Source organism: Trachypithecus francoisi, unplaced genomic scaffold, assembly GCF_009764315.1.
Source record: "Trachypithecus francoisi isolate TF-2019V2 unplaced genomic scaffold, Tfra_2.0 Lachesis_group11, whole genome shotgun sequence".
Taxonomy (NCBI): Eukaryota; Metazoa; Chordata; class Mammalia; order Primates; family Cercopithecidae; genus Trachypithecus; species Trachypithecus francoisi.
In genome coordinates this window covers 98,622,248-98,635,463 of record NW_022681456.1, presented here as the reverse complement: position 1 = coordinate 98,635,463, position 13,216 = coordinate 98,622,248, and the positions used below count along the sequence as shown (strand labels likewise).

Here is a 13,216-nt window from a genome sequence, read left to right as displayed (position 1 = left end):
CCATAGGAATCCACTGACAAAACAAGGCTTAATGTGAATAGAATTACACTGGAACACAGGCAAGGAACTAGAAAACTGAATTAGAAACTTTCTGAAAAGTCACATACTGATTTTTGTACTATTCTTTGTAAAGAAACTACTTCTTACTGTAATTTCTTAAAGCAACCATGGCCTCATCTAACTTTTCTCCTTTTTAAGGAGAACTACATTTGCTCCCTGAACTACAAAAAAACCAAATTTCGAATCAAAGTTTTTAATACTAGTTTTTCCATTTCTGATGTGGACACTAGAGGCTCTGTTGATTTGATAAACAACTATATAATATTAGTGAGATCGGTGCTCCATATCTGATACAAAAGCAGCTACAATTTCTTTATTTTTTTGAGACAGAGTGTCACTCACTACTCATGCTATCTCCCAGGCTGGAGTGCAGTGGTGTGATCTCAGCTCACTGCAACTTCCATCTACTGGGTTTGAGTGATTCTCGCAGCTCAGGCTCTTGAGTAGCTGGAGTTACAGGTCTGCCACCATGCCTGGCTAATTTTTATATTTTCAGTAGAGACAGGGTTTCACCCTGTTGGCCAGGCTGGTCTCAAACTCCTGGCCTCAAGCGATTTGCCCAGCTTGGCCTCTCAAAGTGCTGGGATTATAGGTGTGAGCCACTGCACCCTGCCTCACAATTCCTTACACTACCTCTTTTTCATTGTTCCTCGTCACTACAAAAAGGAGAGCAGGAAGGGTAAGATACGAAAGCCAGCATTTCTTTCTCTTCTGAAGTATAAAGAGATTAACCCTGAAAGTCATGGTTTTTTATGGTAATCAAGGTTTGTACATCAGAAAATAAAACATCCCATCATTAAACAAATATTTATTAACCGGCCCATAAAAATAGTGAAGTTACTCACACTGAGTCCTAGTCCATTCTATTTTTCTGATTTGCATAAGCAAAGGTCTAAGTTCTGGAGCCAACCCTTCAGAGGTCTTGAGAATGAAGGATGGTTAAGTTTATTTGGACAACATGAAGGACTTTTCATCATAACTGAAGCCATTTTATAATGTAGAAATTTCTTTTTCCTATTTTAAGTAAGGAAAGTCCATTCTTGAGAATATGTTGTCCAACAACTAAAACACTCTCAGGATTTGTTACTTGTCGGTGATTTATGCTGACTCCGCCTTCTGTTATCATTCGATACCTAAAAAAACAGAAACATTTAGTAAGTAGAGAGATCCAATCACTGTTGATCTGTCCCCCAAAGACTGTTCACTTAGATTTCAGAGGCTCTCCAATTGAGAATATGTGGCCCTGGACTGTTACCTTCGTGTTTGCTCTATTAATAGATTCTGCCTCCCTTTAATGCTCTTTGTTTTTTGTTTCTTTTTGAGACACAGTCTTGCTCTGTAGCCCAGGCTGGTGTGATCTCAGCTCACTGCAACCTCTGCCTCCTGCGTTCTAAGTGATTCTTCTGCCTCAGCCTCCAGAGTAGCTGGGATTACAGGTGCCTGCCACCACACCTGGCTAATTTTTGTATTTTTAGTAGAGATGGGTTTCGCCATGTTGGCCAGGCTGGTCTCAAACTCCCGACCTCAGGTGATCCACCTGCTTCGGCCTCCTAAAGTGCTGGGAATACAGGTGTGAACCACTGCGCCTGGCTGGAATTTATGCCTTGCATCTGAGATGCAAGGCATAAAGGTAAATTTCTTGTTTAGTGGAGAAAAAGAGCTGGCATATCTCACTGCTTTTGCTAACTATTCAGTTGGTAGTGGCTTTAAAAACGAAGTGAATAGGAATAAGGGAGAATTCCCCCCCACCACCTTGGGGAAAAAAAATCACAGAAAAGAAACTTCTAAAAATAAAAGAACAATTGTTGCTTTCAGTAAACTATCCATGAGACACAAGTCACAACTACAGTGTTAGCTACAGAAATCTTTAGGAAACTTGCTTATGAAGCTGGAAAGTCCTTGCAAATTATATTGAGACTATGCAAATAGCAAATTGTTAAAATGAAAAATTTTCTTAAAAATGAAATTGGTTGGTTTCAGAAATTGGAGATCCATAGCTGATCTAATACATCAGATTACTAACCAAAATTGATGGCATATATAAAGTTAAATAAATTTCACTGGAGTTATTTATCATCCAACTAATTCACTAAACATTTACAGAGCTCTATGTGCTAAATATAAATGGTACTGCAATCTAGCAGAGAGATAAAGATAAATAAATGAACAATGACAACACACTGTGATTAATGCTGACCTAGGAGAAGCTGGACACGGTACCTCATGCCTGTAATCTCAGCACTTTGACAGGCCGACGCGGGCAGATCACAAGGTCAGGAGATCAAGACCATCCTGCCTAACATGGTGAAACCCCGTCTCTACTAAAATATACAAAAAAAATGAGCCGGGTGTGGTGGCGGGTGCCTGTAATCCCAGCTACTCGGGAGGCTGAGGCAGACCTGCTTGAACCCGGGAGGCAGAGGTTGCAGTGAGCTGAGATCGCGCCACTGCACTCCGGCCTGGGCAACAGAGCGAGACTCCGTCTCAAGAAAAAACCAAAAAAGACCTAGGAGAAGTTGTTCTAGGAGCACACTGGGTAGGTGAGGGCTGAACATTTCACTGAAAAAAGAGATACTTAAACTGGGAGTGAAGCTACCTTGACAGTCGTCAGGAAACATGGGAGCAGCTAGAAAGTGGTGAGATCTGAGAAGTCAGGGCTACAGCATGGCTAGATCTTTGGAAGTCCTTAATAAAGATAAATGGTGGTTTTCTCTCATCTGAATGTGTTACCAAATTAAGAAACAACTACTGACATAGTTTTAAAAATATTTTTATACTTTTTTTTTTTTGGGTAGAGACGGAGTCTCACTACATTCTTGCCCACACGGATCTTGAATTCCTGGCCCCAAGCAATCCTCCCACCCCCGGCCTTCCAAAGTGCTGGGATTACAGGTGTGAGCCACCATACCTGGCCATGGACATGGTTTTATAAAACTCATCAGTAAAAGATTTTCTACTTAAGGCAGATTCCTTTTTTTTAGGAAGTATTATTTTACGTTGCCTGCTGGTTTCCAGATCATGTTCTAAGTTTTACTTAAATGCACCAAACCTATTTAGCTTATATAATATAAAAAAAATATAATCAGTATTACTTAGAGCCCTGGCTAAATCAGATGTGGTGTCATCTTTAGTAGTGGTAAAGCTTCCAGTATTAGTGAACACACCACAGTAACGCTAAGAAGAAAACAAAATCTGCTTCCATAGTGAGGAAAATTACTTGGCTCCATGACGTACTCTAGGGAAGTATATGACACCAGCCTCAAATTCACTGTGTATTAAACCAGCAGATGAGGGAATCACTAAGGTGGAGTGGCAGGTGATGCACAGGGAGACAATGGGTGCTTTCTCCAGGCAGAATAATCTAGGACTCTTTAGGACAGAGGCAAACAATCTAAGACAATTGAAAGAGAACAGCAGCTATAACAAATGTCATTCATAATCATGGCCATGATATGGCTGATAACCATTTGACTTATGTGTGAACTCCTGTAAAAGAGGCACCCGGGGGTCTTCTGGCTACCCAACACTTTTCCTTCCATTTCACTGCTCATTTAAAAATGGATAAGCATCAATTACATGCTGAATTATTTTTTGTGAAACACCTTATTCTTTAATACCTCATAACTGAGGAATTAAAATATTCTACTCAATTCCTGAATAGAAAATGCAGTTCTCAAGGGGATTATTATATAGTTTACAATAATAGTCTTATGACGTTAGTAGGTCAGTGCAAAAGTACTTGCAGTTTTGCCCATTAGCGCTCATTTCATTTTCAGAAATTCAGATAATACTATAGATAGGTAACCTTTCCCATCCCTGAGTATAAAGAGGATACAGACTATGAGAGGGGCTGGGTGAATCTGTTACACAGGGCCTCTGTTTCTGCGTCCCTCTAAAATTGTGACCATATCCCTAAGCCGTACACTGATGCCAGTATATTTACTGAACAACATGTCCCTCAAATGCACTTTTCCAGTGTTGAAGGAAAGACTGGGTTAGATGTAGTAAGAGACAGTATATGAGTATTGTACTATTATAGAAAATGTAAGGTATTTTCAACAATAAGTACTCTCAGGCTATACTTTATTCTTGGACTAAACTAACTTTTCTAAGGAAGAGATGCCACTAAAGCATTGTCAGGAAAACACCCTCTCTGGAAACACATGCGGTGAACTGTAACATTTTATTTATTTATTTATTGTTTGGGACGGAGTCTCGCTCTGTCGCCCAGGCTGGAGTGCAGTGGTGGGATCTCTGCTCACTGCAAGCTCCGCCTCCCGAGTTGATGCCATTCTCCTGCCTCAGCCTCCCAAGTAGCTGGGACTACAGGCACCTGCCCCCATGCCTGGCTAAGTTTTTGTATTTTTAGTAGAGACGGGGTTTCACCGTGTTAGCCAGGATGGTATCCATCTCCTGACCTCGTGATACGCCTGCTTCGGCCTCCCAAAGTGCTGGGATTACAGGCGTGAGCCACTGCTCCTGGCCTTGTGAACTGTAACATTTAATGGTGAATTAACTGTTAATCTAAAAGTTAAATAATCTTACCCTCGGGGACCATCTGGAATGGCATTTGCTTTGCGGCAGGTATCTAGGACACTTGTTCCAGGATCGAGAAAAAATTCAGAAAATGGAGCTTCTTTAAACAACTCTTTTAACTCCTGATCAGACATGACCTCCAGTGCATCTATGCTACTATGATAAAGGGCTTGTGTACACCTGAAAAACACATTTTAAGAGCCACATTATATACATGTTTATTCAAATACATGTTCTAATACCCATTAACCAATTATAGAGTGTCCAAGTTCTAGACTAAAAGTTTTTTTTTTTTTTTTGAGATGGAGTCTTGCTCTGTTGCCCTGGCTGGATTGCAATGGTGTGATCTCAGCTCACTGCAACCTCCGCCTCCTGGGTTCAAGTGATTCTCCTGCCTCAGCCTCCTGAGTAGCTGGGATTACAGGCGTGTGCCACCATGCCCAGCAAATTTTTGTATTTTTAGTAGAGATGGGGTTTCACCATGTTGGTCAGGCTGGTCTCGAACTCCTGACCTCGTGATCCGCCCATCTTGGCCTCCCAATGTGCTGGGATTACAGGCGTGAGCCACTGCGCCCGGCCTAGACTAAAAGTTTTTTAAACATCTATCTGGTATAATTCATGAACTTAATTCAAGATAATCCTTTCCAATAAACAGGGGCTATTTTAAATTGCTAAGTCAAATACTGAAAGTCCTTGTAATAAATGACAAGATAACCCTAAAACAGCATACCTCCTACTTTTCTCATGTCCATCCACTAAATAACTATCAGGTGTTAATTATACTAAACGACTACCTTTTAGCAGAATCCAATCCTTCTCGTCCATGAACAAGCTTTGTTACTTCTGCTGCCAGTCGTTTCTGAGGACCCCGCCTTTCTGGCTCTTTGACATGCAGCTGCATGATATGATCAATCTCTGGAAGGGGCAGGAAAGTAAACAGCTTCAGGTACCTTTGGGACAAAAAAAGAATTACATCACATACCTAATTTATATGTCCAGCTCCTTTACCCTTTAAAGTTATCCTGCTTATTTTTAAATATGAAACAAACATACAGAAACATACTGAACATAGTAGGTCCCATGCACACATCACCCAGATTTAAGGTGTTACTATTTTGGCATCTTTGTTTTCAATTTCTTTCCCTTTTTTTTTTTTTTTTTTTGAGATGGGGGTCTTGCTGTTGCCCAGACTGGAGTGCAGTGGCATGATCATGGCTCACTGTAACCTCAACCTCCTGGGCTCAACCAATTCTACCACCTCAGCCTCCCAAGTAGCCGGGACCACAGGCTTGTGCCACCACACCTGGCTAATTTGTTAATTTTTTTTTTTAAAGACAGGGTCGCCCGTGTTGCCCAGGCTGGTCTCAAACTCCTGGGCTCAAGTGATCCTCTTGTCTCAGCCTCCCAAAGTGTTGGGATTATGGGTGTGAGCCACCACACCCAGCCTCATGTATCCTTTTTAAAAGGAACAAAATAGGCATAGATGAAGGCCCCAGTCCAATCACATTCCCTGCCTTGCCCCCAGAGATAACCATAAATCTTATACTTTTATGTGCATGTGGCCATAAAAAAAAGTACTGTGTGATTTTAAAAAATGATATAAATCATCATGCTCTGCATAATGATGCTCCTGTCAATGACGGCCTGCATCTATGCGGGATCCCCAACCATTTTGGCACCAGGGGGCGGCGGGGAGGGAAGGTGGTTTCAGAATGAAACTGTTTCCCTTCAGATCATCAGGCATTTGTTAGATCCTCCTAAGGAGTGCGCAACCTAGTCTCTTGCGTGCGCAGTTCACAACAGGGTTTGTGCTCCTATAGGAATCTAATGCCACAGGGGATCTGACAGGAGATGGAACCCAGGTGGTAATGCTCGCTCGCCTGCCACTCAGCTCCTGTTGTGCGGCCCTGTTCCTAATAGGCCACGGACTGGTACGGTCTCACAGTGGTCCATAACATTATAATGCCATAGTACATGGTACCTTTTCTACGTTTACGTATACAAACACTTACCCTCGTGTTACCACTGCCTTCAATATTTAGTACAGTCATGTGCTGTACATGCTTCTGCCCTAGGAAGGGCACACTGTATAGCCTAGGTGTGTAGTAGGCTATGCTACCTGTGTTTGCGTGGGGACACTCTATGATATTTGCAATGATGAGATCACCAACAACACATTTCCCAGATTGTATCCCTATTGTTAAGTGATATATGACTATTAATATCATCCTATATGTATTCTCTTTTTAACCTTTTTCTTTGGTGAAATACCTAACACACAGAAAAAAGTCCATTATTCGCAAAGATACAGCTTAATGAATCATAAAGCATCTACGTAACCATTACCATGGTCAAGAAATACAATACTGGGCCGGGCGTGGTGGCTCACGCCTGTAATCCCAGCACTTTGGGAGGCCGAGGTGGGTGGATCATGAGGTCAGGAGATTGAGACCAGCCTGGACAACATGGTGAAACCCTATCTCTATTAAAAAATACACAAAAAGTCCCAGCTACTCAGAAGGCTGAGGCAGGAGAATTGCTTGAACCCGGGAGGTGGAGGTTGCAGTGAGCCGAGATTGCGCCACTGCACTCTAGCCTGGTGACAGAGGTGAGACTCCATCTCAAAAAAAAAAAAAAAAGAAAAGAAAAGAAATACAGTATTGCTCCATGTTAATCACTATTTTGCCTTTGATAGTAATCACTTCCTTGTCTTTCCTGACACTTTTTAACATCTCAGTATGCCTCCCTTAAGAGCATCACTTAATTTTGCCTGTCTGTAGGATTTTATATAAAAGGAATCATACAGAATTTATTTTCTGGCACGTCGATATGTTAAGGCGAGTCATCCATGATGCTGCATGTACAGCATTCCATGCTATGATTATCCTACAATGTGTTTTTCTGTGAACTTTTGTGCTGTTTCTATTTTTAGACAATTGCTATTAATGCTGCTCTGAATAGCCTCATATACCACTGTTGGTGCATATGTGCATTAATTTGTTGGGTATATGCCCAGAAGAGGAACTGCTGGATCACAGGTTATGTGCACATTTAGCTTTAGTAGGTACTGCCAAATGTTTTCCCAAAGTGGTTCTATATGTTTATTCTCCCACCACCTTGGAACAGTCCTGTCAGCACTTGGTTCTGCCAACTCTTTAGTTTAGCCATTCTGGAGGGTGCATAATGGTATCTCGTGCCCTTTATCTTGTATTTTTTCTTCTCAGTATGAAGGCTAAGCACCTTTTTATGTTTTTGGCCTTTGGATAGGATCTTTGTGAAGTACCTGTTCAAGTCTGTTTCCCTTGTTCTGCTGGGTTGTCTTTTTCTCACTGGCTTAGAGAAATTTCTTTTTTTAACATTAAAATAACTATGTTTAATATAGTATTTACATAGTTTTTTCATTTTTGAAATTATTTAAACAATTTTTTGTGGGTATACAGGTGTATATACTTAAGGGGTGCATGAGATGTTTTGATACAGAGCAATCTTTTCCCACTCTTAACAGTGACTTATGAGGAACAGATCTTATTTTTAATTTAGTCTAACTTATATATTTCTTCCTTTCGTGTCCTGTTTAAGAATCTTTATCTTAAAGTCATAAAGGCATTTTCCTATTTATCTAAAAGCTTTATTGTTTTGTCTTTTGATATAGATTTAGGTCTATAATCTACCTGGAATTGACTTTTGTGTACCATGTAAGGTTAAGTTTCATTTTTTTCACCCACAAAGACATCTAACTAATGGAGCAATATTCACTGAAGACTGTCTTCCCAAACTGCAATGCCGCCTTTGCCAGAGATAAGGAGACCATATATGCTAGAGTGTGTCTGGATTCTCTCATCTGTGCCATTGGTCTCTCAACTTTACATTTAAACGTGTACCTTTACACCTAAAGGTCATTATTAGAAATAATGAGTTTGGCAAAGTTGCTAGATTTAAAGGTAATATATATAAAGTAATTGTATTTCTAAACACCAGAACCAGATAGAAAATGCAATTTTCAAAAAGATTATCAATTACCTAGGCTGGGTGCGGTAGCTCAAGCCTGTAATCCCAGCACTTTGGAAGGCTGAGGAGGGTGGATCACTTGAGGTCAGGAGTTCAAGACCAGCTTGGCCAACATGGCGAAACCCTGCCTCTACAAAAATACAAAAATTAGCCGGGCATGGTGGCACACACCTGTAGTCCCAGCTACTCAGGAGAATTGCTTGAACCCAGGAGGCGGAGGACACTCCAGCCTGGGCAACAAAACGAGACACTGTCTCAAAAAAAAAAAAAAAGATTATCAATTCTCAATACATCAAAACCCCAGGACTATATCGTCAAACATTCTAGGACTAAATCTAAAGAGAAAAAAACCATAATTACTGAAACTTTATAATAAGGCATGATAATCTTCCACACTGTTCTTCAAAAACATCTTGGCCAATCTTAGCCCTTTTTATTACTATGTCAATCTTACAATGAGCTTGTCAAGTTCCACAAAAAGCTGGTTTAGATATGGTTGGTGCTGTACTAAATGTGGATCAAATCTAGAACTGGTATTCTGGCCGGGTGTGGGGGCTCATGCCTGTAATCCCAGCACTTTGGGAGTCCGAGGCAGGTTGATCGCTTGAGTCCAGGAGTTTGAGACCAGCCTGGGCAACATGGTGAAACCCTACCTCTACTAAAAAAAAAAAAAATATATATATATATATATATATATATATAAAAAATTAGCTGGGCATAGTGGTGTGCACCTGAGCCTGGGAATTCCAGGCTACAGTGAGCCAAGATTGTGCCACTACACTCCAGCCTGGGCAATGGGAGTGAGATTCTGTTTCAAAACAAAACAAAAAAGAACTGATATATTTTTGTACTATCAATATGGTCTAACTCTCCATTTATGTAGGTCTTTATTTTGCTCAATAGCATCTTTTAATATTTAGCAGGAAAGTCATTTATTATTAAGTCTTAAAGAATTATTCCTAGATTACTTTGATGTTACAGAGTATCAAAATATTTTTTTCACTTTTTGTTGTAGGTATGTTTGTTTCTCATTAATTCATATTCTTCCAAGAGTTTAAGGCAATTTAATTTAAGGAGAAAATCATTTCTTAAGAGAATCTTTAAAGTCATATTTGTGAGAGAGAAAGACAAAGGAAAAATAAGGGTAGTCAAGTTTAAGATGAAAGGAGTGAAAAAACCAGAATATGCAGGTGATAAAATCCTAAGAACTTGCTAGATATAGATCAAAAAGTTGGCTCTACATTTTCTAGCCATCTACTGTGGTTTTTCTGCTTTAACCAACAAAGTGTTTAACTTTAGAACACAGTAAAAATTAGTCTTCTATGATGTAATGGTTTATGTGCAGACAGAAACTAAGTTAAAAACAAAAACCCTATAAAATGTACATAGATTCAATGGCTAAAATTACATCATGAGTTTATGGTGTCAATTTTTCTGAGCCCATTATTCAAAACTCACCTTTCCACTGAATCATCTGGTTGCCTGACAAAGAATTGATACAATTCAAATGGAGATGTCTTATCTCTGTTTAGCCAAACAGCGTTGCCAGCAGACTTTCCCAGCTTTGCTCCAGTTGTACTTGTAATTAGAGGAACGGTGATTCCAAATACATCTTCTCCAGTCAACCTATGCATAAAGAACAATTTCATTATGTGCCTCAAGCACAAGTCGTGGTAGGTTCTACTGTTCACCTTCCAGATTTCTTTCTGGTTACTTGCTCCAGGAAAACTTCCTTGACCTCCTAAATCTGAATTCTTGTCCCTCTTATGTACTGTTACAGTACTCACCCTATTCATTCTGAATCTCATTAGTGGTTCCAGGCAGTTTCTAGGCAGGCCAAGGGGAAGTGCTACCTAACAATGGACTAGAGATTTTGAAAGGCTGAGTGGGAAGGAGAAAACTGGGTGAAAGGGTGTCAGTAAGAGACACTAAAGGAAATGTTCTAAATGCCTTTTAAACATGTGTTTTGCTCTGTAGCACATGAGCTAGCCCTATCCTTCACCTCTCTCCAGAAAATGTTATTAGACCCGCATTACTTGTCAGTTATTTGGAGTTGAAAAAACTTTTTGAGATACCAACCAAGGACTAACACTAGTTTCATGGAGGGTGCAGAGCTAAAGCAGACGCTAGCTACTCAAGGAGGTCCAGTCACGTTCTAGTATAAACACACAAAAGCAGTTTCTCTAATTAGAAAGGACGACTTAGGGGTACCAAAACAGACCGACGAAATCTTCACTAGTGGTCTGTTTCCTGCAGAGCTCTAGAATACACGGTTTCCTTTTTTTTTTTTTTTAAGATGGAGTCTCCCTCTGTTGCCCAGGCTGGAGTGCAGTGGCGCGATCTCGGCTCACTGCAACCTTCGCCTCCCGGGTTCAAGCCATTCTCCTGCCTCAGCCTCCCGAAGAGCTGGGATTACAGGCGTGCATCACCACGCCCAGCTAATTTTTAGAATACACCGTTTACTCTTAATACCCTTAATTCAGCCCTTTAGTTCTTATTAGCCAGTGTTATTAACGCCATTATAGATTTTATCGCCCTTAATGGGGATAAAATCAACAAGAGCTGGAACGAAGGGCAGCAACCTACAATCCTAAGAGTAAATCACTGGCTACTAGTGTGTACATTATTTGGTCCCAGGATTTCCCCAGGGTCTAAAGGCACTTACTTGTTGATGAACTCATATCCGGACATAATGTTGCCTAGCTGATCAGATCCGCCCAGCTGGACCCTGCATCCATAACGCTGGAAGAGGTAATAGAAGTCATAGGCCTGGAGCACCTGGTAAAAGAATTCGGCCAAGCTCATGCCCTCCGCGCTCTTGAGCCGCAGCTGCACGCTCTGCCGGCTCAGCAGCGTCCCCATGCGGAAGTGACCCCCAACTGCCGCCAGAAAGTCCACCAGGTGCTGCTTCTGGTACCAGGCCGAGTTGTCCAGCACAGTGAAGCTGCCCCAGGAGCGCCCATCAGTGAAAAGCTGCTGGTGATTAGCCGCCAGAGCCTCAAGCCCTAGGCGCAGGGCGCGCGCGTTGGCTCGCACGCGCTCTGTCTCCAGCGCCTCGCGTTCCTTGGTACGGCCGCTCGGGTCTCCCAGGCGCGCCGTGGCGCCTCCCACCAGCGCGATCACGTTGTGGCCCGCTCGCTGCAAATGAAACAGGCCCAGCAGCGCAAGAAGATGGCCCACATGAAGCGAGTCCGCCGTGGGGTCGAAGCCACAGTAAATGGTTTGGGGAAAACTCGCCGTGCCACGGTCGAAGAGCTCTGGGAGCTCTATTTTCGTCCCCGTCTCTGGGAAGAAGTCCTTGAACAGACCTCGAGCCTTCTGCGCTGCCAGTAACCCCTGAGGGCCCGAGTGGGCCTTACGCAGCCCCAAGGGCAAGAATACTGAGAGTTTTAGGGTACCAGACCAACGGCCCCAGGAAAAGGACCGAAAGATGGGCGCCGCCATATTGGTGGCGGCACGAAGGGAATGCTGGGATTGCAGGGGCCCCGCCACACCCACCTGCTTGCCGCTCCTAGGGAAGGTACGTCAGTGTTTTTCTGCGCATGCCCAAGGTGGTTACGTAGTTACGGAGCTTGCGCTCTCAGCAGTTGAGTTCCGACTTCAAGTGGCGATTCCGCCTCAGATCCGGCGCTTTAAGTTCCCTGAAAATGTCCCCATTCGCAGTGTGGATCTGCTTATGATAGTTCCTACCTCATAAGACTGTTGTGAACCTTAAGAATTAAAGCATTTGGCACATAACGCTTCACAAATGTTAACTTGTATTTAAATTTTCACGTAAAAAGATTGTGATGCGCAAGTTCTTTTTAGTCTTGGTTCCGTGCAAAAAGCTGCTCACAGAGGTTGAGAAAGGTTAGGAATTGGTTTAACTTCACAGAGAGAGAGAGTTGCTGCTGCGACGCAGGCAATTTCATAGTACCGATTCCCCAATTGCACCTCAGTCCCCAGTATTCATCTGCTCTTCCAGGAGATGGCAGTCTTGTCCAAGCTATAGCAAGAAAAACTCAGTGCAATAAAGTACATGCATCAAGTCCTGTGGTTTATTTATTTATTTTAAATACAGTTAACTAGGTTGGGACACAGCTTAGCATGAGTGGATTCAAATTAGTATTCACATCGTGCAGCGTGACAGGTGCTCTGAATACTCACCAGGGATGAGGTTCTTACTGGCAACTGGCTGGCAGGTGATCTAGCTTCAAAATCCCACGTTAAAGCCAGATTTCTAGGAGCGCTTTCAAAACCCCTGGACTCTGAGTTGGGGGGAGACTGGTTTGCAGGAGGGTTACTGGAGTGTGCTCTTAAGAACAACACCTATAATGGAGTGAGGGAGGCCGGGTTGGGCGGAGGGAGAAAGAAGTTGAACTGTGAACAATTTGTAATAGAGGCCTCAGGCAATCCAATAGGGGCTCTGGAGCCGGGATTTCCTTTCAGAGTCATCCTGAATTGAGGCCACAGGGCAGACCTTTAGACCCTCTTACTGACTGCTCGTTAAATGTGGGATGTGGGATGTTTCTGGGGAGGAAGCAAAATGCTGGGTAAGGCTTTTGGAGAGGGAGATGCGCAGAAAGGGACTCAGCTGTGAGCCATAAGCAACCAACACTCCCAGCAGCTGGGG

At 42.4% G+C, this 13,216-nt stretch overlaps 1 protein-coding gene across 1 annotated transcript; it reads right to left on the bottom strand.

The window, feature by feature from the left end:
* Positions 1-851: 851 nt before the first annotated feature.
* YARS2 (tyrosyl-tRNA synthetase 2) lies at positions 852-12,128 on the bottom strand. The gene is made up of 5 exons (XM_033222465.1): positions 11,270-12,128; positions 10,063-10,230; positions 5,391-5,546; positions 4,606-4,776; positions 852-1,193 (listed from the first exon to the last, which is right to left on the bottom strand). Exons 1-5 carry the CDS (start codon positions 12,046-12,048, stop codon positions 1,034-1,036), a joined length of 1,434 nt encoding a protein of 477 aa, XP_033078356.1. The 5' UTR covers positions 12,049-12,128; the 3' UTR covers positions 852-1,033.
* Positions 12,129-13,216: the final 1,088 nt, after the last annotated feature.

What these genes read in the sequence shown, in the direction of transcription:
- YARS2 (XM_033222465.1), bottom strand. Translation starts at nt 12,048, where the DNA reads ATGGCGGCGCCCATCTTTCGGTCCTTTTCCTGGGGCCGTTGGTCTGGT. An exon ending in GGATATGAGTTCATCAACAA is followed by an intron (nt 10,231 to 11,269) that starts GTAAGTGCCTTT and finishes CTTTATGCATAG; the next exon opens with GTTGACTGGAGAAGATGTAT. An exon ending in CCAGATGATTCAGTGGAAAG is followed by an intron (nt 5,547 to 10,062) that starts GTGAGTTTTGAA and finishes TTTGTCCCAAAG; the next exon opens with GTACCTGAAGCTGTTTACTT.